Source organism: Heterocephalus glaber, unplaced genomic scaffold (assembly GCF_053883595.1).
Source record: "Heterocephalus glaber isolate CG9 unplaced genomic scaffold, H.glaber_assembly_v1.0 deba00001550, whole genome shotgun sequence".
NCBI lineage: Eukaryota > Metazoa > Chordata > Mammalia > Rodentia > Bathyergidae > Heterocephalus > Heterocephalus glaber.
In genome coordinates this window covers 15,341,687-15,366,167 of record NW_028258343.1, presented here as the reverse complement: position 1 = coordinate 15,366,167, position 24,481 = coordinate 15,341,687, and the positions used below count along the sequence as shown (strand labels likewise).

Sequence of the window (24,481 nt, the reverse complement as noted above, 5' to 3'; positions counted from 1 at the left end):
TTAATACCTGGAATGTCTATATTCAAGGCTCAGTACTATCAAATTTCTCCATTTGGAAGGTTTTTGGTTTTTTTAATTTTTTACTTAAATGCAATATTGTTCTATGCAAATGCTTCGGTTATGAGTTCTGGAGAGAGCTCAAAATGGCAGCTTCGTTTTTCTTTACCTAAATCTGGTACCTTTTTCAGGATCAAAAACCTTCTGTGCTCTCTTCCCCAGTCCCCGGTTAGGTAGTAAAGATGGTGAAAAGTAGCTATTAGATGCTTCAGAAAGACATTTATTTAAATCATTATATTCATTCCTGAAGTTGCACATCCCTAACATTTTTCAAACTTGATATTCTTTTCATCAAACCATCAATAGAACATTCCGCTAATCAAGAAAATACATACTGTTAAAATGAGAAACAGAATAAAGTTTTGAAAGTCCTAAAAAATAGAAATCTGCATAAGGAAAATCCCGAGGGAAGGAAGTTCCCCTCACTTATCTTCGAAATTTAAAAATTACATGAGAGAAATAGGAACAATAAAAGCAGATGTGGGTTATCATAACAAAAATACTCATTTGTCAGTTAAAAATATTAAGAAAGTGGACTCATAAACACAGGATTAAAATAATTCAAAAAATTTAGAAAAGTATTTAATTATAAAATGTCTTTAAATAAAAAAGCAATGGCACAAATCACCAGGAAGTTACTTAAGTGATCATATCCACAGACTACTGTTGTAATTAAATGCTACAAATGTATGACTGTCCTCATTAACAGCATTTTCACTCCTAATTAGAGTGACATCCAGGGCTTCTGAGTATGTAATTTTTCCTAACGAAATACTAAAAGTATCAAACACAGTTGGCGCAGAATTCATTTACATCACCTTTATTTACTATACTCTAACCTCGTAAAATATTTAATGTTTCTCTTATTTACAATTTGGAGGCTGACCTCTTGTCACAATGTGATTTATGCATTAAAACCCTTATGAATAGTCCTTTCAACAGTTTAATAAGTGTACTGTCTACTTAAAATAAGTACACAAAATCTTGTTCACGTGACTGTTATACCCGGATTAACTCCACCAGTAGACTTATTTAGGAGGAAAAAAAAATTTAAAACCCTGGTTTAAAATACATTCCCTAGCCATTACCAGATTGTGTTATGATGCATATTTATAATGCTGATAGGACAACAGCAAAGCCAGCTAGGACTGTTTAAATAAACTTTGCAAGAGTACATCATACATGAAGTAATTTGGCTTTCACTCCCTGGTTATTGGTATATCACTTATTCCACATGGGTGTGTTTTATTTATTCGTAGTATTTAAGTATTTAATGGTTTAGTGATAATTAGCAGTTTCTGATGGTTTGTTTTCTGATCTTGGACATAGCTCTGTGCAAATGTGTCAGATGAACTGAAAAAATGCAAATCGTCACATTGACACAGGAGCAAGGTGTTACTTGGATGAACGACTGTAAGGCATGAATACTAACATTCTGTAGTGACAAGAATACTGCACAATGGGGTCTATTTTACTACATGCTGGCTTCATAACTTGACATACCTTGTATATGTTAACTTATTTGGGTTAAAAAGCAAACCGTGTTGAGGAAAGACACATCTGAAGTGGTAAGAAAGAAAATATTACACAATCTATGATTTTAGGAGAAAAAAATGGAGTGGGTAGAAAATATTTTTTCACATTAAATAACAACTGTCACATCTGGACATATTTTACGGCCTGTATGAAAACAGCCCCAAGCTAAGTAAGCCCCTTTCCTATCCAGAAATGTCTTCTAATATGAATAATTAACATAATTCTGGCAGCAGCACAAATCTGTACACTGTTAAGGCTTCAGGTGTCACTTTCGTATAGCGGGGTACAGTTGAATGGTAAGAGCCCTGACATTTCTTTTATTTACACTCTTGACCCAGCAAGAATTATTACAGAAGTCCTTGCAGTCATGTGAGTGGCCGTCTTCTACGATGGCTTGGACTTTATGACCCACTCGGCATTTGGGTTGAGCTGATACAAGTCCTGCATGTAGGTGTCCTCATCCAGGCAGCGTTCGCCTGCAAAGGAGACGTGCACTCAGCTTAACACAGTGGGAGACAGGTGGGATTTCACACACAAGCATAATGGTTTAACTCTGGGGTCCTAGATTTCAAAATACTTCTTGCCCTTTCCAGACTCCCAGGACAATATTTGAAGAGTTGGCCAAAATGCTGGAAAAGTTCATTTGATAATCTTCCTCTAAATTAGCAGGTTTCCAATTACGAAGCTGAAAAGACTGTGTATGGGTTTTTAAATGCTTCCTCATAATCTTATTCATCTTTATTAAGAATGACAACCATTTAAGCACATTCATTCGCAAGATCTGATAATAATTTGATTTTATTAACACTTAAATAATCTTTACTAATTGATTTAATAATTCCAGATTTCTACTGGCGTTATGGTTTATTTAAACTTCAAGAATGAGCTAAGCAGGGCAACAAACCCTATAATCTCAGCTACTTGGGAGAACGAAGAGAGAAGGTGGCAAGTTCAAGACCAGCCTGAGCAACATATCAAGACCTCATCTCAGCAAACAGTCTCACATTTCCTGGACTAAGCTTTAAATACTTACTAATGTTTTTAAGTTCTACAACAACACTTCTTCAAACTATCGTCAATTACTATTTGAGATTAAATATCATTTCATTTCTTAACAGTGTTATCCTTCACCATTTCCAAGAATCAAGAGAAGGTAAAAGGTTATTCTAAATTTTAAAAAATATGAATAAGACCCATGGTAATTACAAAAGGGAAAAATATAGAATATGGTAAAAATTAATTCATCTTATTTCCTAAATTATTAATGTGTATGTGTGTATATATTCATAAAGTTTAGGCACATAATAGCACATAATTCTTGCTTTTACTAAAAATACAGCATCTAGTATTATATCATAATGAAAGTGTTATCTGGTCCTAAATTACCTCAACTACTTCTTCTGAGTGTGCTGTGACATGACAAGATAACAAAATAAGTTTTGGGGGCGTTTTTTGGTACCAGGGATTGAACTCGGGACCTTGCACTTGCAAGGCAGGCGGCAGAACCACTGAGCTAAATCCCCGGCCCCAAAATAAGTTTTTAACCACTTCCATTGTTGACCATTCTAGAGAACCTGCCCCTCCTGAGGCATGTATGGTATATGGCATTTATACAGAAGCTCAAATAGAGCTTGAAGAGAAAAGTCAGACCATTAAACAAATACATATATTCAGTGACTATCTAAAAAGCATGTTATATTATTTTTTCCACCCAAGATGTAAATAACCACTATTGGCAATGTCAAATCAGTGTATGGAATGCAAAGAGGGGAAAAAAATGTGCTTACCAATATTTCCTCCAATTTCATACAAAAATACTTCCCCTTTCTTTAGGGTCTGGGCAATCCCACTATTAGGAACAAAACAAACTGATCAGTGTATCATCAAACAGCTTGCAAGTAAATCACTTTAACATGCAGAAGGAATTCTGGCTGCTACAGAAAATTCATAACCTAGACACATTGTAATTATCTATACATTTGTATTTTCCCATCTGTTAAATGTGCCAAGTAGGTCATAAGAATGTCACACCTGTAAATTAAAACAAACAAATGGCATCATGCATCTCAAGGCAAAATAATAAATCATTCTCTAACTTTGTAAAATTAAAAAGTTAATGCAACATTTTAGCTGCCAATAGAGTTATTAATGTGATTATCCATTCTGCACAGGGGCTGGGTGTTCACACTGCATCCAGTCACAGGGCAGCTGTGCTAATGGTGTGTGTAAGGTGGGTTGAAGAGCTCATTCCTCAGCGTGCTGACTATTCAGACGTGAGAGGTAGGTGCGCGTGTCAAGGTGGGAGTGACACTTCTCAACAAACTCGTCCCCTTAAAGTAGTGGTGAATATTTGAGGAGGAAGATTTGTTTACACTGACTTGGATTTACATGGTGGGTGCAGGTATTCGAGTTTTAAAAGCTACGCCATAAACATGGACAATTTTTGGTTTTATGTATCAGTAAAAAACATTTTTTTGTACATTAGGAAAAAAGAATAAGCTTTTAGAATACTGGGTTCAAACATAAAGAATGATAACATCCAGTGAGTTTTAAATTTTTCAGTGAAAGAATTACTTGGGAAACCTGATAAAAATTCAGATCTAGGGCCGAGTGTAAGAATCTGCTCTTAGCAGGCTCTGCAGTGGACTGCAACACATGGAAGGGTTTGTAGACTGCTGAAGACACGCTGTGGAAGTGAGGAGAGAAAACAGGTCTAACGTGCACCAAACATGATACAGTGGTCATGATCCACACTGGCCACCGAGGGCTCGTCTGCCTATCCCGTTTTCTCCAACCCCACCTGTCCTTTGCACACCCAGATACTCAGGAGTGCAAGCACACTCACACTCAAGTTCCCCTGCCGTGCTGTGTCCTTACCAACAGTGAGGACAATTTCCGACCAGGGAGACGCTTTTTTAAAAGTTAAATAAGGTAATAATTATTTTTACTTGTAGAATATAACTCCATGAAGTGAGTATAAGCAGACACTGTTGCAATGAAAAACCAAACCGAATGTTATGAAATCTTCATTTTAAAAATCTCTGCGAACACACTATTGCTCTGAGATGGATTCTCTGTTATTTGCATTCTTGTTCCTCTTTACAAAAACTTGAACTGGACTTTCTGGCACAGGCAAGCTCTCACATAATGCTAATCCACAACAATAATGATGGAAAAGGCACTGACCCTTTATCAAAGACCAATGAGTGGATGTGCAATTTCGTGTACTTATTTTTAATCATTAATGGGTTCTTTGGCTTCAGATGAGAAAGTGCAGAAGAATAAAGATGAAAGGAAGTTCCAACTGCCCCAACACAGATGCAATATAAATGAGAAGCACAGGGAAGCTCCCTGCCTCTATCCCAGGCTCCTAGGGCAGAAAAGCTCAGCCACTCCCAGCACCCAGAAGGAACCTCCCCACCTCCATCCCAAGCTCCTAGGGCAGAGAAGGTGAGCCACGTGGGCACCAGAAGCCCCCCCTCCCATGGAAATGAGAAGACACATAAACAAGTCTCAAAAACAGACTTCTGGATCACCTACAGCAACCCCAAAGGGAAACAAGATGGAACAATCTGATACTCAACCACCTGGACTCTCTGAACTGGCAACAAAAGAGGATGTGGGAAAAAGGAAATCAGAAATAATTACTCAGATAACAGCAAAGATTTTGCTCGTGGTGCAAGACATGATTAATAAATCTAGAGAGGACACAGATAAAAAAATAGAGGAGCTGAGGAACATGATGGGATCCCAACATAGGAAACAAATGGAATCCATAAAACAGATACAAACAGATTTCCAAGAGATTAAAAACTCCATTGAAAGTCTGCGCAGCAGAATGAACCAATGTGAGGATAGAATTTCACATATAGAAGATAAGATTGCAATTAATGAGGAGGAAAAGAAAAATTGCTTTAAAATTGTAAGGGAACATGAGAAATCAATCCAGCAGCTGCTAGACGATGCAAAGAAGAATAACATAAGACTGATTGGAGTCAATGAAGAAAGAGAGAGTGCAGATGACATAAAAAAACTGTTCACAGAAGTGATGGCAGAAAACTTCCCAAGGAGGGGAAAGAACTTGACAGACAGATAAGTGAGGCATATAGGACTCCAGCTAGCCTTAATCAAAAAAAATCTATACATAGGCATATAATAGTTAGGATTCCAGAAATCCAACAGAAGAACAAAATTCTATAAGCAGTGAAAGAAAAGAAACAAATCATATACAAAAGAAAGGCCATCAGAATCACAGCAGACTTCTCAACACAAACCATCAAGGCAAGAAGAGCTTGGAGTGATGTATTTCAAGCCCTAAAGGAAAACAGCCTCCAACCCAGATTGATGTACCTTGCAAAACTATCTTTCAAAATTGATAGAGAAATAAGATACTTTCATGACAAAGAGCACCTCAGGAACGTCATGAATACCAAACTCTCACTCCAAAAAATTTTAGACAATACCCTAGGAAAAGACAATGAGGATCACAACCCCAGGAAACCCAGCAGAATGAATCCATTGGGTGTGACAAATTAAACACAAAGGGGGAGAATCCAACAAAAAGAAAAGGTCATGACAAGGCTTTTAAAACTTTTAACTTCATCTCCCTAATGAGTGTATAATTCAATCTTGTTATTGTACTGATTAGTATTTTTCTGATTCTAGAGTTGCACACCATTCCTTGTGCTATAATGGCTATTTATCACCTTCTTATGTCTACATTTTAATTGGGTTGTCTATTAATGAGCTCTAAGAATTCTTTATATATTCTGGTCATAGGTTTTATGTATTGTAAATATGGTCTGTTTAAGGACTATTTTTCATTTTAATGATGTCATTTAAGTTCTAAATTTTGATGGGATCTCATTTATCAATTTTTTTCTTTTATACATCATGTTTTTTGTATCCTAGGTAGTTCTTGCCTACCCTGAATTCATAAATATTTGCCCTTATAATTTCTTCTTAAAGTTTTATACTTTTAGGCTTTCTTATTTAGGTTCATAGATCTCTTCAAGTTATTTTCATGTATGGAAAAAAAGGGTTGAGGTTAATTTTTTATATGCGGATACCAGGTGTTCTAGTGCCGTTTGCTGAAAGCACTGTCTCTTCCTCGGCTCTTGAATTGAGTTTGTATTCTATAAAATGCTAATGTTAAATAATCTTTCAAAACTCAGTGGACCATATATGTGTGGTTCTATTTCTAGATTCTCTGCTTTATTCAAATGATCTATATGTCTTTCCTTACACCAACACTGCCTTGATTACTGTAGCTTTAGAAGAAGTCTTAAAATTAGGTACTAAATGTCTTCCAACACTGTTTTTGTTTTTGTTTTTAACTTTTCTAGGTCCTTTGTACTCCTACATAACTTTTCAATTTCAATATCCAATTCTTCATTTATAGCAAGTATACACAGACCTGAATTTTTATATATACCTTGTGTTTTCTAATCCTGCTAAATTCAAGGACAAGTTCTTAGGGGCTCCTAGAGATTTATTAGTATTTTCTCTGTAGATGATCATTTCATCTACATATAAAGATTTTGCTTCTGCCATGCCAATCCTATCCTAGTTGTGTCATTTTATTGCCAGACTATTTTGGTGGGGACTAGGTTTCCTTTCCTCTGTTAAAATGATGACTTTTGGGGGTGAATCTTCCAATGCTGAACCAACACTGCCATCCCTATAACAAAACCACTTTCTACATCCTGCCAGATCTGACTTCCAATAGTTTGTTTTGTTAAACAAATTTCTATCTATGTTCATACTTTTTTCTTCTATTATCTTTATCCAGTTTTAGGATTAGCACAATGTTGGGTTCCTAAAATGAGGGGAGAAGTGTTCCTTTTTTCTGCTTTGTTTGATATAATTTATCAGTTAAAATATTTATGAGCCTGCTGTTGTCATATAGGTAGGTTTTCAAGCTAGGAATATGCTTTCTTTAATAGGTGCTATCAAATTTTATATTTCCTCCAGAGTTAGTTTCATTGTCTTCCAAGGTACTTCTTAGAAGTTGTCAAATTTATTTCAAAAAAGATTTTTGTAATATGCTTTCTATATCCTTTTAAATTCTGTAAAATCTGTGGTAATGTCTCCTACATCTTAATATTGTAATTTAAAAATGTATAACTGATATTGTGTAACAGGAAGAAAAGGTCTAAAAGAGCAGGGGAATTGGGAGGGGTAGGGGAAAGGAAAAATTATGAGGAGAGGGAAAAAAATGGAAACAAGGTCTTTGCAAATAGGGAAGGGTGGAGGGGGTAAAGGGAGGGCAGGGGAAGGGGAAAAAAAATAAGAACCAAGATACTCATGTAAAGGTACAAGATCCCAATGATGAATGTAACTGTATTTTATACCAAAAATGTACCAATAAACTTAATGGGAAAAGAAAACAATAGATAAAATGGTTTTTTTAAAAATAAAAATAAATGAGAAGCACAGGGATATGGCGGAAGAAAAGATGTATTTAAATATTTATTGAAAACTTCACTTACTATGTGACCAGGACAGTGCTATGAACTTCATGGTCATTTTCTGAGTTAACTATCACAAGACTACGGGAAGGTCCAGTGATCATCCACTTTTAGATTATAAAAGCTAGCCTAAGGTGAAGCAGACAGAGCTAGCATGTGAGTCCCGATCGACTGTCTCTAGCAGCCCATCCTAGGCATAAGGAAAGGGCCTGAGAATGGAGGGAAAAGAGAAGCTTGTCAGACTTCACTTAGTGGGGAGAGAGAGGAGACAGAAGAAGGGATGCTGCCCCAGGGAGTAGCAAATACTTACCTAACCCAATCGCATGAGCAAAAGCTCAAATATGAAGAGGGCAATTATCGCAAAGCTAGTGCTTTCTATGATAACCTATCAAGCAATGGTTCAGGCTATGCCCTAAATATTCAAGTCAGAGTTGAGCACACTGTTACAATGTCATGGCCATAGCTAATCAGCAGACTGGGAGTGGGAAGGATAAATTGAGTATGTGGGTCCTAAAAGTAAATGCTGTGTAAATAAGAACTATGTCCACCCTGAAAGACCTGCCCATGTCTAAAATAGGCTCCAGGACCACATTCTGGGAGGGGATCGGGCATTGTCCCTAAAAGGAAGAAGGGCCAAAGTTGGTACCTGCTAAGCAAGGATAGGAGTAGGGAGGTGGGGACAAGTTTCCCAAAGCTGAGCCATCCTTGGGGGAGCAGAGACATCCAAGAAATTCCAGGTGCTCCCAGGATTCAATCCTAACGGACTCAACTGCCCCAGGACTTAACCCAACAAAATTTCACCCCCTTCCAGAAGCTGTGTACCCAGGTGAAGGGTGAATCAAGACCACAGATTCAGAATTCCAGCTCTGCTACCTACAGAAGTATGTGACCCGGCAGGTCTCAGTTTTATCAGTGGGACAGAAGGAATAGTACTGTGCTTACTTGTGTCTCGTCTTGTGACTATATAGGAAATTTATGCGGATCATTACCGATAAACCCACTTCTTACTTCACCGCCATCTGTTAGCTGGATTCTTCCAACTGATAAACCTGGAGAGAAGGCACTTTCAAAGTTCACACTGCTTCCAGCACCTCCCAGAGGTCTTCCACAGAGCAGAAACATATTAAATACTTGCAGTACTTGTATTAAAACTGGAGATGCTTTTGGCAGAGAACTTGACTGAAGCTTCTCCATGTTAGAATGAGGAGACTAAGTTCACAGACAGACAGAAAATAGACTATGAAGTGAGATGCCAATGCTCCAGATTTCCTTTCTCTGTGAAAATTTTTATTTCAATAAATAGAAATGGGAAGTGGCATTAAAACATGACTTCAGCCAAAACTAAGAATTTACAGGGTAAGACTGAAGACCCTGTACACTTATTAGAACCTGTCGAATTCAAGAAAAGTGGTACCAGAAGTGCACACAGGATAGTGAGAGGAATGGCCAAGGGCTTTCAAAGACCCTCTGCTGCCTCATTCTACCCTGTGCCATCAGAGCTAAGGGACTAACCTGCTATTCTCTCTCCATTCCTCATGCTTCCTGATTGGAAAGTGGAACTTTAACTCATTACATTTCATAGAAGAAACTGTGTTTTGTTTTAATCCCACTTCCTCCTAGTTCATAATTTTCCTAACAGCCTTCAGACAGTCATCGCTGCAATCTGCATCTTCTGAGGAGGAGACCAAGTAGTCTCGTTTGCCCAGCACTTTGCCAGCCCAAAGAAGGAACACTCAGTCTGCTCAAAACAGACTCAGCTTGAACCCAGACTACTCCAAATGAACTAAACTCACCCCAGTAGTCTGTCAGGTCTCTTCTCCTGGGAAGACAAATTTATAAGGACTTCATATTGGAATTAAAAAAATAAATGAGGGGAGGGAAGAGGAGAGAGCAGGTGAGGTATCCCACAGAATAATGAAAACAAAACAAGTGGGTACCTTTCTTGGCTGAGAAACCTGGCAAGTACATCACTGGCTCTTAGTTCTTCAGTTAGCTGTATTGCCATGGAAACTTTTGAGAGATGAGGAGCTTGCACTCGGATCACTCCCTGAGGAACGTCAGCCTGCAAAGCAATAATGACACTGAGGAAAGCTAGCAGCAGCTGGAACGCGGAAATCTGCACAATGCATTACATGGTAAGTGTGCTTAACTGCTACACATTTTACTCCACTGCATAAAAACTTTAACTACTGTATAATGCAATTTGCTAAATTACATCAAACCTCAAATATCCTCTTAATGGTGATAGGGGAACTTTATAATGCCTATGCAATAATGCTTAATTATTTTTAAAGATGTAAAGAATGACAGCAATAACCATTACTGCCATATTAAGTGCTGATTTCTGAGTATTATCTACTAGAGGGTACTTGTTCATGTGGCAATTCATGAAACTGAATTAGAAAAACACCTCAACTCTACATGCTACTGCTATGTGTGCATTTGAAAGATCTTCCCACGCATTCACATTTCCCCCAAAATTTTTGTCCCTGAATGTCCAAGAAGAAATAAATTAGAAATACTTGAGTGGTATCTGCTCACCACTTGGTCCATGGGCTTATACTTCTAACTCTGCCCTGACCATCCCAACCAATTCTAAGTCCTTTGCTCATGGGTGTGAAGGTTTTATGGATTTGGAGATAGCAATGAAAGAGTTTTACATCTGTAATATCAAAATATCAGCTATGGTATTTGAAAGATTAGGCTTAATTAATTCCTAAATGGTTCTGCTGAAATAAATACCAATTTACTATTTACAACCATATGTCTTAAACAGACTTTAGAACAGCATGCACAAACTATATTTAAAGACAATTCTCTAAATGCTACAAATATCCCATTTAATTCAACCAAAATTTACTAAGCATTACCAAGTACTAAATAGTGTGCTAAGTCTACTTAGCTAGTAGATCAGACACAAGTTCTTTATTACACAACCTTATTTTTGTGCCCACAATATCACGCTTTTAATGTACACGGTCTTAAATTGCTTCTGTTTAACATGAAGCACACATGTGCCACAGACACCATTAGTTTAATCTATTTCAAAGTCCAACAAAAACAATATGCCCTAAGAATCACACAGCATAAACATAAGGTGCCCCCAGAAAGTTTAAAAATTGCTTCTCAGTAACACGAGAGACATCGAGTGGGACTAACAAAGAAAAGCAGCACTACCGAAGATACCGGGGCTGTGGGCACAGGCGGCACCCCACACTGACCCACGTCCAGGTCCCTGACTCCCTCTTCAGCCCTAGGTCTGGACAGAGGCCTTGACTTGATGCTTTGACTTCTACCTGCCAGGGCATGGAATCTGGCCTGATGACTTACTCTCTGATCTTGACCTTGGCCCTGGGATGCAAGCCTAGTTTACCTTTGTCCTGACTCTGACAAATTCACTCGTTGCTAACAAACTGGAAAACGAGCTGCTGCCTACCATGGACTGGACGAGGCATTTCCTGTGGTAGTGCTGCCACCTCACTCCTTTCAGAGCAGTTATTAAGTCAGTGGTGTCACAGGACTCTGGGGCTATCTGAACCCTTCCCTTGGGGTGGATCTCTAGTTCTTTCCTACTCCAGCCATTCTGCCTGCTGGCCAGGCCTCAGCTATCTGTTTCCTTCTTAAGAAGCAAAAAACAACATGCTGGTACTGACAATTTTAATGACAGAGTGAAAACAAACAGCAACACTTGAAGCACTGCCACTTCATAAGTGCCTGGCCCCCTTATCTACTCAGTAAAGGCAACAGATTCCCTTTGATGATGATGATGATGATGACCACGACAACGATTACAATGTTTAGGATCCTGAATGCAAACTAGAGTTTATGGATAGCTATATACTTTATGCTGATTTTAAGTCAGAAACTCCTGGTTATGATGGTATACTATTTGGCACATTCACCAGACAAAACCTTATATATAACAAAATTTTTCCCATAATTACCTCTTACCCAACCTCAGAACATCAAAAAGAAAGTCAAATCTATGCTGAAATTATTAGAATTTTTTTTTTTTTTTTTGGTACTGGGGATGGAATTCGGGTCCTTGTGCTTGCACAGCAGGTGGCAAAACCACTGAGCTAAATCCCCGGCCCCCTCTGCTGAAATTTAAGGTGAATAGAATGTAAGCTTTTCTATACAGTCAGTCCACAATAAATGATCTATAAAAACCCCAATGACCCAGCAAAGCAATGTATCACAGAAAGGTCAGGGATATGGCAACCTCAGTGTGCTCCGTGCCTTGTCCTCCGCTCCTCCTTTTGCTGCATTTCCCTGTTTAGATTTATTTTAAGGCCAGCCAAATTGACCATGCACATGTGCTGTGTATATTCTACTCCCCTTCTGGCTATCTTTCTCCCGGCTATCCACATTTGAAGGCTCAACTCCAATTCCATATGGCCTTTCCTTCCATGGTCCGCACGATGGAAAGGAATGGCTTCCGCTGGATCTCACTGAGAATGGAGATCCCCACATACTGTTCCCAAATTCTAGTTTCAAGCCACATCTGTAGCTACACCTCACTGGTAACTGATTAAATGACTCACTCAACCATACTTTCCCCTAACAGTAATAGGTGAATGATAGTAAAAATTTCTCTAGAAAAGAAAGCATACCAATATGCATATCCTTATTGGCAAAAAAAGTTTTTACACATAATGTCTAAAAGAAATAATGTTGTGATATTCTCCCCAGTGCAGAGAAAAGATGGAGGAGAAAAGAACGAAAAGAACTAGAGACACTGCAAGAGCTAATGCAGTCATTTTTCTCCTGCAGGAAGGCACTTCTTCCCAGCTATGAGTTTGCAAGAAGAGCCGAGGGCCTCTACTGACACGAGGCTGCCTCTCTAAATGAGCTCAGGGATCAGGACCTTGAGGAGGACACTCAGCTCCCTCAGGAAACACAGCATAGAGCTCAGTGTGTCAGGACTTCTGAGAGCACCGCCTCTGATAGACAAATCCGGAGAATGGGGTGTAGCTCAATGGCACAGCATGGGCTCCATGTATGGGTCAATCCCCAGCACCACCACCAAAAAAGAGAAAGAAAAACTGACTCCTTCTGAGAGTTAGGAGTTTAAAAGGAAGAGCCCAGGCACCAACTTCTGCAGCCAGAGCAGGGTTCTCTTGGATATGTGTGATGTTAGGAAACAGACATCCAGTGGGGCACAGGTGTGAGCATTCTTGCATAGCTTCCTGGTGGGTGTGGGTTAAAATATTTTCCACACCCTTTTCCCTCAATGAGCAGAGGATGAGGCTGGGCCAGCTTAGATTCAAGGGTTAATACTCCTCAGACTACTGGCTAAAAACGTTGTCTCATTTCACACAGTGTTCGCCAATGTCATTGAGAACCCTTTCATTAGGCTGACAATCCAAATGGTGTCTGCCTATATTGACCGTGCACATTCTCGCATAAGCAGAGAACTTGTATTCAAACAGGTTATGTGTGTCTAAGAGATAAAAAAAAGTCCCAGCTTGTTTAAAGTATCCTATCTAGATTCTCCCAGCAATATCGAGATTGAGAGTCCAAGCCAATATGACTGTACCATACCTTTACACCTTTGGGGAAGAAAAGTTTGGCTAGGAGATGTAGGAGAGCTTAAAATTGTTTCTCTGCTGAGTATATTGGAAGGCCAAATGATAGTCACATAACGATGATAAACAATACATGATGCCAAAGCTCTCACTTAAATAGTGTATGACAACTATCATCGAGCTCCAGAATCAGGTTGTATCAAATATGAACACTCTTAGTACACTAATTGCACTGAGCTGCCAAGCTTTGAAAAGATGCAATATGCCTGATCATTAGGCCAAACAGTCCATTCTTAAGCTGTAACGATAGCTGAATCTGTACAAAGCAGCATCTTTGTGACCTTCTGATTTCATGTTTTCTGGCTTAACAGCTGGGACCCTGTTCTTTGCTTTTGGGGGGATAGAATGGCATGGTTAAGAACTGAGGATGTATGGTTTATAGTAGGACTGGAGAAATATTGAACATCACTAAAGATTTTGCAACTTTAAAAATGTTGATTTCTTTTAAAATCATCCATCACAGTGCTCATGTGTTTTACATATTGAACTAAGATATATTTCTTAAAATCTAATTTTATTTCTTGTATTTGCTTAAACAATGATTTCATTGATTTTAGTATTTTACATTAAGTGTAGTACTGCTCATATTTTTGCCCTCTAGAAGTTTAATGTCAGACTTTTGGAAGGGACGCTAATTTCTTCTTTTCATTAAAGCCTTATTTAAATGTAAAGCTGACTTTTTTTTTTTTTTCCGGTTACAGGGATCAAACTTGGGTCCTTGCATTTGCAAGGCAGGCAGTGGCACCACTGAGCTAAATCCCCCGCCCTAAAGCTGACATTTTTAATGCCTCAAAAAAACTCCTTTTAATCTTCAAAAGGGCAAACTGGAAATACAGCTTTCTCAAAAAGGCAGCCAGATATAATGCTTTCAAAAATTACAGAAGGACATTTTAGCAAGGTATCTTAGACTTAAACGGCACTCACCCCAGTCTGAAGGGGAAGGTGTCACAGTCTTGTGTCTGGGTTCTGATTCTAATTGGGTCTTTGATATCAAAAGGCCTTAAGTTTCTATCCCACTCAGATTCAAAGCACTTGAAAGGAAGGCCTTAAATAACTTCCATAGTTAATAAACATTTCATTTCCAATGAAACAAGATGATGTTTTTCTCTTTTAATAGGTTATTTTTATGCACTATAAAAAATTAGGGGCTGTCATAAAAAGAAAGATGATTTAGGGCTTGCTATTATAATTTGATTTTCCATATGGGTTCCCAAGTAAAACCAGAGACTGTTCACAGACGTAAGGCCAACTCCTGAAATAGTATCTGTGACGAGTCAGGAGAAGAGCTGCTAAGGAAACCAGAGTCAGACTCCGAACAGAGCTGAGCTTTCAGGCCTGCACACATAGCCCAGGAACAGCCCGGAATCTATACCCACCACAGCCAGGGAGCAACAGACTGCTTGTCCCGAACCTTAAATGTTGCGAGGACATTCTGGAACTTTGATTAAGTCCCATAAACTCTCTCAAAGTCCTCGAGGTCCCCACTGTTGATGAAGCACAAGACACCAGGTCCTCTGGCCTTAACACTAAAATTAACCACATGACAAGAGCTTTTGTTTCCGGGCCCAGTGCGGTCAGCAACATTGAGCAGCCGGGTGCATTTCACAGACTCTCACGTGGCCCCACTGGGCCCACACGTGCCAAAGAACACACGTAGCTTCCCTGGTGGAAGTCAACGTGAATGGTGAAGGGAGACCACACACACCAGAGTCCGCGGCGGACTCTGGAGCCTGGAAGATTCTGCTGTTCATAAATAAATACCCAGCAAATGGCCTGACATCCTCATCAAACAGAGATACAGTCTGAGATAAGTGTGGGGCAAAATGGGATGTCTGTGATTTTCTTAATACAAAAGGGGAATAAAAAGATGTAGGGAACAGGGTGAGACTAGATCAGAAAAATGTACTTGTGGGTCATGTTGGGGTTCATATCCATTTCTACTTCTGTGTAAGAAAATTCCACAGTGTAATTAAACATATATGTGCACATACGGCAAATTCGAAGAGAGAGAGAGTTCTACAGTTTTTATGTAATGCACAGACTTAGTGGCTCCAAATAATGGTCTAGATACGGTGGTTTTTAAACACGATTCTATTGGAAAATTCTAGTTAAGCATCATTAATGTCATCCTACCTCATTTTATTAAAAAGAGAGAAACTGTCGCACACATTAATGGCAGTGCTAGACCTATACCTCAAGCCCGATGACCTCTGGTGGATGGGTGTGTGATTGTGTGCATGTGTGTGTGTGAGTGTGCGTAAATCCAAACAAGTTAAAGGCTATCAGAACAAATGGTTATTTGTAATGTTTATTTTTCCCTTCTGCTATAAGACTTATTAGTATTTAAGAATATCTACATTTGTAGCAAACAATATGCTACAGTCGTTAAAAACAGTTGTCTTATTAGGTAAATTGAGTGTGTCTTACAACCTGGCTCAAGCTATTAATTTACCTAGTCAACCATACGTTCATAATATGAGTGCTCAATTACGTGTAGTTAGCTTTAATAGCATACAAAGTGGTTTTAAAAATATTACCTCGACAAATTCTCATATCCATAATCTCTGTCTTTCACTCTCTGAGCCCTGACAACCTGGCCTCCTCCATCAGTAGTCACGCCCAGTGCTTTGGAAACAGGCGTCAGCGATGCCAAGCACAAGCCCTACACACCTTCATCCTGTGCAGTCTCTGCAGCTGAGTACTAACTCAGCTTTTCTGTTTACTCTTCCTGCCTGGGCTTCCAAGACAGTAATACTCTTTAACTTTCCCTCAGTTCTCATTGTGTCTTAGCCTGTTAACAGCACTTTGACCCACTCCATAGGCCCAACACTAGGGTCTCCCCAGAGATCTGTGCCTTTTTACTTTACCTAGCCTCCTTCTGTCATATGAACACTGCTTTCCCCAGCCTCCAGGCCAATCCCAAAGGTATATTCCACCCTCCCCGGCTGCACCACGGGCTTCATTCATGGCCTTGTGGTCAATCCCCACACAGGTAGGGTGACCCAGGGTGTCAAACCCGACTTCTATCTCAGGTTTGTTCCTTTTGCTTGACCCTGTATCTTGGTGATAAAGTCATGGGGCAAACATCCGTAGGTCATTCTCCACCCTTCTCCGTACACCTCACAGCCAACCGTTACCCCACCTTGGGAATCTCTTCTACTTGCTCACCATCTCATCTTCTCGTTCCCAGCCGGGCTTCGGTTCCAGCCCAGGACTGTTTTAAAAGCTACATACAAAACAAAGCATTCTGTAATGCAGTAAGCCACTCCACTGTGTGGCCATCTGTAAGCTCAGGGTTTATGCTTCTAAAGGGTGTTTTGTTGAGTTTGCGATCTAGAGGATAATGGTGAAGAATCCAGGGATTTAAAGTCTCATAGATTTGGTCACATAGATTTGAATTCTAGGCTCCACCATTTCCTACATAGATAACCTCAAGACTGTCGACCCTCATTTTGCTTATGTGAGAAAATACACTCCAACTTGTCCACCATGAATACTAAATGATAAGAGGTTTAGAAAATGTTTAGCATCATACCACACCGACCTCTGGTAAGCACTTAAGAAAAATCATAGTTATTATCCTTCACAAATGCAACAGGGTACTATTCATTGATTTATAACTTTTCTCACAGGATAACATGGATAGTCTTCAGATGAAATGAACTTGCCTGTTTTCATGTTTCATTGTATAAATGCACCATGGCATACTGAACTTGCCACCAGAATTCTTCTGGCTAATGTTGCATGTGGGCCGGTGTAAAGAAAATGGCAACAAAGTCTAATGAAGAGCATGGTTTTCAGGCCCTTGACACACATCCACGAGTGTTTCCTGGGGGAATCTACCAAGGTATACACTCCATCAATAAAGGGATTACTTAGCAACTCCACCTACCATCGCAGTGACAGCTCTAAAGGGCAAATATGCTCACGGGCCCCTGACCTTCAAGGAGTCCCACATCACATGCAGAATGGAAGCTGGGCTGCCCCTCAAGCCTGGCTTCCCACTGACTCTGTCTTTCTGCTTCTTGCCAGCCAGCAGTGTGGCCCGACTTGGTCTCCAAACCTCCCCACTTAGATGTCCAATGGGCATCTCACACTCAATAGGCCCCAGACTGAAACTGTGACCTTCCCCAACCAATTCCAGTCTGCCAGTTTCTCAAGCCTGAGTCGTTTTTGACTTTTTCTCTTACAACAACACATCATTCCCAGCAAGAAATTCCAATGGTTCTGACTTTTAAAAAATACCCCAAATCCAATCACTTCTCCACTGCCAATTGATACCCTGTACTGAGCCACTGTTCTCTCTCACCTTGATTAAGAAAACTTCCCAGGTAGTTTCCCCATTTCTTCCTTTGTGCTCCTATAGTTAACTTGAAACGTGATAGCTCACAGGATCGTTTTAAAGCACGATATAGGTTTTCAGGCCTTTGCTCAAAACCCCACTAGGGTTTTCAACCCCTAAGGTGAATCCAGACTCCCAAGGGCGGCCCACATAGCTCTGAGAGACCCGGTCTCCTTGCTCCTCTGACCTCATTGCGTAGTTTGGTCCCCCTTGCTGGTTTCATTCCAGCCCAATCACTCCTTATTAGGCCTCCAGTACCCCAAGCAGTTTCCTGCCTGGAGGCTCTTGCAACACTATTCCTTCTGCCTGGAATGAGCTTCCAGATGCAAAGGCAACTCAATTCTCCATCCTCCTGCGTGCTTTACTCACACAAGTAACACCCAGACTGGCCAAATCAACACTGCAAGCACACGCACTCCGGATTCTTTTCTATCATTTTTAAAGCATTGCCCACACACTAGCATACTATGCAATTTACTCTTTAAAGTTAAAGAATTTAAACCCTACAGGCGTAGTGGTCCTTCTCTGTTTTGTTCAATGACCTATTTTGTGTGCCCAAGGACAGACAATACCTGGCATCTAGGCAGGCTCACATCAAGTGACACCCAGGAATAATAAAACACCCCAGATAATGTCTTGCCCGGTTTTATGCTGTGTATTCAAATGATTTGGAAGAGAAGAGCAGAAAAGCAAAGCGAGAAGTCAGAATGCAATGGGGGCAGCTGTGTTGCATCCACAAGGACCAGCTGTGACGCGTGCCTGAGCAGGCCCTCTTTGCCAGGTGACCCAGGGTGCCCCACATCCACTTTTCTATAAGACAGCAAGCTGAGCTTCTATATTCAATCTTGCAGTTTTAAGATTTTGACAAGTGACATAAATTTATGCAAAAAATAATTCTGACTACCTTCCTTGGTGACCACATGTTTACAGTATTTGGATTTATCTCGTACACTTTTATAACTTTCTTGTGTGAATATTCTTCTCTTTATTGTTCAAGTTGGCATCATTTCATTAAACTCAGGAAACCGATGAAAATGATCCAACACAAAGGAGAGGTCAGGCAGACTCTACCACAGCCTGCAATGCTGGGTCTCTCCTTCCAGGGCTGCTGGAATAACACCCACGCCTTCCCACATCTCAGCTGGGCTCCTCAGGGGCTCCTATGCTCCTCCCTGTCTCGGGGCCCACCACATTCTGGGGTCAGGATTCGCATGGCACCCACCGGATCCTCAGCTAGGCTGGGAGCTTGGCACAGTAAGCATTTTGTTCAACGAAGGACTGAGTTGCACAGAAAAGAGATCAAAACCCAGAGAGCTGAAGTTACAGTAAATATGTGCAAAGCCTCATGAGAATACAGCCTTTAAACAGGGCAGACCGACAGCTCATGGCTAATGAGCTCAAAGTGCAATCTGAAGAAACCCAACTTAATGCTGCTTTCCTGTAAGTGAAGAATTACTTAAACATTTCATCTCTAGAAAGTAACTTTTTGATTTTTGCTATGGATTCATTATTAGAAACACACAACAAACATTTCTTTAAGTAGATGCTGAGCCTTAGGCCACCACGTATAAATGCCTTAGTGAGATGGGGCTATGAAATCACGAGTTTATATGAATAGGCAGACAGAGCTACAAAACAGAAGAAAACCTCATATTTACAATGGTGTCACATGTAATAGAGTATTCTAAAGTCAAACAAAAAATGCTATCCTAAAATCCTAAAATGCTATCATCTTGTCTCAAAAAATATAAACATTATTCGTAATTTCCATTATAATTCGTGTTTCTAAAAATATCTGTAATGCCAAGAAAGCATTATTTTTTAGAGAGCTATAAATTTATTTAGAGGGAAAACATTTTTTATACAATTACTGCAGCCCTAAGTAAGCCAAAGCAGAAAAATCAAAGGCTGATAATTGCGTTTTCACATTATTCCACTAGATGGCAGCATGCAACTGAACAACCTGGATCGTGCAGGGGTGTATTCACTAGAACAATAGAAGCCTTTCATTTTGTGATCTTCCACTAGCGCTTTGGTAACTCAGTCTACAGTATGTTTTCGTGTATATTTCACTTTGGTAAACCCAGCTCTTAATATATTCGTGTAACAGTTTTGTAAGTATTTATAGTCGGATCGTTAATTTTGAAACATCTTAATTTTCTTCTCTACCACATAATCCCCCCCAAATTCTTTTGATCCCATTGAAAACCTTCAAATACTTGAAGCCCGGGGATGATGCTACATTCAACACAAACATGCGCCTGCTTATCTTGCTGAGTTATTTCTTCCCATATTACAGATTTTTAAGAAAAGATTAGTGGCGTGAACAGGGTATTTTTCACTTTCTACATCACACAGTCACTGAGTATGCAGTATGAGTGTGCGTTTTGTTATTTTCCTTTGTTCCCCATTGGCAAACCACACGCTGGGTCACCAACGCTGTCTATACTGATCATTCTAGTACTAACGTGTAGCTACTGTCATTGATCCCCTTATTTTAGGCTTATTAAGTGGTAGAAAGTCATGATGGAAACAATATCAAAATCTTGCAGATTTTCTTACATCATTTGTACTCTTATCTTGCTTTTCATATTTCTCTCGGTCATAAGCCATTTTCTTCAGCAATTTCTTCATAGCCTTTTTGTCCTTTTTATGACTTTCAGCGTTTTGCTTCCTCACTTGGTTAATGATAAACTTGGGAATCTACAGAAAAAAAAAAGAAATGAAATTTGGGAAGGAAAGGATAAGGCACTGTTTTAAACAGAAGTAATTATTTCTTAAACTGTGAGAGGAAAAGTTATCCTTGATAGGACGATGCTGTTCTATAAACGTGATTCGTGAGCTCCACAAGGTCTACGCAGCATACAATGTCATTCGCCACCCACTCTGAGCTTCTGAAAGAGCTCTGTGAGGTTCAAGGGCCCCGGGACCTCTTCTATGCTGCAGAGGTCAAGACTGGAGGTGCCAAGCAGACTGTGGGGGCCACCACTTGGCAGTCTGTCCTGTTAGTGGCCGCCTCTCCACAGCTCCTGTAGCTCCTATGGTCCCTTTCTGATAGCTGGCCAGGCTCTGCTGTTGAAGAAAGAAGCACTCACCAGCAGTGAGCAAGAGCCGCCAGCTACACACGGAGCAACAGTCCAGGAAGACTCTGCTCTCAGAAGTGACGTCGGCAACAACGTATTTTAAGTTACCGAGAATGTAAAGGAAATAATGTGTGCGTGTTAAGAATTATGATTTAATAACTGGGCAGTGATTTTTAAAAACACTTGAAGTCACCTACACATCAGATGCCCTTTATGGCATATAAAATTAAAATTTTAGGGAAAAAATAACTTCAGAATCTAGATATCATCATTCTGTCTTAATATCTTGAAGTTCTTCAAATAAGCAATTGAATACTCAACATTATAATTTCGCTTAGAATTTTATTAGTTCATTTTTCCAAACATCTATGAAATGCCTCTCCCACAAACTATCCATTTTACTGAACAATGAGACCTGAATCAACCAAGCCTCCTGGCCACCATGTTGTCCTATCTGTCAAAATCAAGCTCTGAATAGGAGTAAAAGCAGAAGCCATTTGCAAGACTCAGCAATCAGGCACAAAATGTATGCATTACATAACAGGACACAAGACACAGAAGGGCAGCAGCGAAATTCCTGAGGCCAAGACAGCATCAGCCTTGAAAAAGACAACAGGCATCAGGCGTAGTTGCGCACACCTGTAATATCAACACTGGGCAGGCTGAGGCAGGAGGATCGCCATGAGTTCGAGGCCAGCCTGGGCTACATAGCAAGACCTTATCTCAAACAACCAACAAAAAAAGATATATAAGAAATAAATGTAAAAGACAATAGGCATGAATACTGACTAAAAGGGAAGTGCTCAGAAGTAACTAAAGCTTTATACAAGGTACATTTTCTTCACATGATTTTGTGATTTTAAAATAGAAATCCAGAGGGTCTCTTTACCCATATAAATCAAAAGTCCTTTAATATTTCCTACACTCACAAATTTTACATGTAATTTTACAAAGCTCCAATACATTTTTTAAACCATTAAGTATATTACATTTTTAATATCAGCTTTTTAAAATTATGCTCAAAACTGCTATGATTATGCTAGAAAATTATACGGTAATTCTATGGTCTTGAATGCAATTTAGAGATAATATACTTACTGTCCATAGAAGTTTCTGATACTTAATCAATAAGTGCATGGTATTTGCTGTCCCAGCTGCCATTACAAATTCTCGCTGTTCGCTGGACTTCAAACCCAGCGCATGACACATAAAGAGATTTGGGGCCATAACCATTGCTACATTCATGACTGTCATTTTATTTTTCTCTTTATTATCTATGACTCTTTGGAGAAATTCAAGCAGAGCCTGAAAAAGAAATAGATTTGTGTCACATACCAACATGAGATCAAAGTACGGTAGCATTCAGGATGTTCATGTCATCTAAAGCTCAAGTTGGGGGTAACCACATCTGTCAGCTGTGTCTGTCCAGCACGGCATCTCCATGTGGGAGATGAACCCTGAGACCCAGGGCTGAGCCAGGAGGGAGACAGGAGTCACAAAGCACTGAGAAGTGGTTTATAAAATAACGTACATTCACTCGTTCTGGAAGTACTATGCTCTTATCGCTAGAGATTAAAAAAGAAAGTCCTTAAACTGGCTCATTCTTCGTCAGTTTCCTTGCTTTAGGAGCTCAGTAGCAGGCTGGACAAAAGCCTAAAAAGAATGAAGACTGTGATGGGCAGGGAGGAGGAGGAGGAAGATCAAAGAGAAGAGAGTTCAGGACGGAGGGAGGGCAGGAGTGGTGAGGACTTTTCCCCAGCACGGGCTAGATGATGCTCAGCGTGGTGACACCCATTTGCACCTCTACTGCCGAAACCCTGGTCCAATCCCCTAGCCTGCTCCATGGGTCACCCTACACTGCCCCAGATGAGGAAACGGAGCCACAGGGCCAGCACATGGTGGAGCAGGAATTTAACTGCTAGTCCATTTGGCTTTTATTTCTGAACTCTTAACTGCTAAATCATGCTTCCTATGTAGCCTAACATCCCTACTGAAAAAGTGTAAATATACTCTACCAAAATGGAAAAGAGGAGAAAAACATGTCCTCTACATGAATTCAGAGTTTAAGAACAAAGAAAGAAATTCCTCTAAGTGCCCACAAGTTGATCTTTAATCAAGTTTAACTGCGAAGTAGGCCTCAAAAATTTAAAACCAACACAGAACTTTAATATCTAACCATAAGATTTATATAACTAATTTCTGATAGAGTACTCAGAACATCAAATTGTAACCTAAGCATAACACTACACAGGAACAAGAAGTTCTCCAATGAAGCCAAAAGATTAATTGCACTTTGGAAAAAAGTTATTTAATTCTGTTCCACAGAGACCAGAATAATTGTTCAGGGACTAGTGCATCATTTTCTTTATGAGCATAAATTACAGAGATTAAGTAACTTTTTAAATTGTGGGGTGCATAAACAGTAAGATTATTCACCACTGCCGGAATACTAAAGCAAAGGAAGGAAGGAGAGAGAGAAATGGAAGTTATGGGAAGAAGGAAGGAACCAAGGGGCAGAAGAGGGAGAGGAGACAAAACAGGAAGTCACTAAGAGCTTAGCCTTGCCCTTGCTGAAAATCCCAAAGTATATTCTTTTCACCTACATTGTAAGAAATCCTCTTAAAATATTCACTGCCAGGTATGGGGCCACACACCTATAATCCCAGCACTAGGGAGGCTGAGGCAGGAGGATTGCTTTAAATTCAAGGCCAGCCTGAACTTCACAGAGAGACTCTGTCTCAAAACAAACAAAACAAGAACTTATGAGCCTGGTGCTACGGGATCCAGTTCCTAAATTGGGGTCAGCACGGCTGTTAGCTGTGTGATCCCAGCGTAAGCTTTTTACACCCTTTTTTATTTCTAAGTGGACATAGTAGTTTCCTGTTGTGAGAGACAATATGGGAATGCATAAAACAAAACTAAAACCATACAAGCATAAATGTCAATCATTTTATTAATATGGATCCCTCTTGAAAGTCTTAAAATCAGTCTTCGCGCTTCCCCTGGGTCAAAGATGGGTTTGATTATTGGTCCAAATGCACAGTGATCCAAGGCAAAGGCAATTCGGGCCAGCAGCTCGCTCTAACACGCTGGTCACTCAGCACCAGGCCAGGATGTGGTGTTCAGCTGGTGGCCTCCGAGCCTTCAGGTTGCTGCCAAAATACACCCTGACCAAGTAGGGGTGGCACTGAGGAACCTGAAGAACCCCGCACTGGCCTTCCTGAAATTACATTGCCACAGAGTTTCCCTCCTCGCTTATAAAGCTAAATTTAAGCCGGGTGGTGGCACAGACCTGCAATCCCAGCACTTGGGAGGCTGAGGCAGGAGGATCACTGCAAGGCCAGCCTGCGCTACATAATGAGTTCAAAGCCAGCCTGAACTACACAGAGACACCTTGTCTCAAAA

General features: G+C 40.0%; 1 protein-coding gene across 5 annotated transcripts in view; it reads right to left on the bottom strand.

The window, feature by feature from the left end:
- Positions 1-256: 256 nt before the first annotated feature.
- Positions 257-24,481, bottom strand: part of Arhgap18 (Rho GTPase activating protein 18) — a 173,027-nt gene continuing 148,802 nt past the window's right edge. For all 5 annotated transcript variants that reach the window (XM_004845972.3, XM_004845971.4, XM_004845968.4 and 2 more), the window contains exons 11-15: positions 22,175-22,381; positions 20,556-20,696; positions 10,001-10,125; positions 3,381-3,442; positions 257-2,069 (exon numbers count right to left, since the gene is read on the bottom strand). In XM_004845972.3, coding sequence (XP_004846029.2) covers positions 1,978-2,069; positions 3,381-3,442; positions 10,001-10,125; positions 20,556-20,696; positions 22,175-22,381 — 627 coding nt within the window. In that variant the 3' untranslated portion in view covers positions 257-1,977. The remainder of the gene's footprint in view (positions 2,070-3,380; positions 3,443-10,000; positions 10,126-20,555; positions 20,697-22,174; positions 22,382-24,481) is intronic.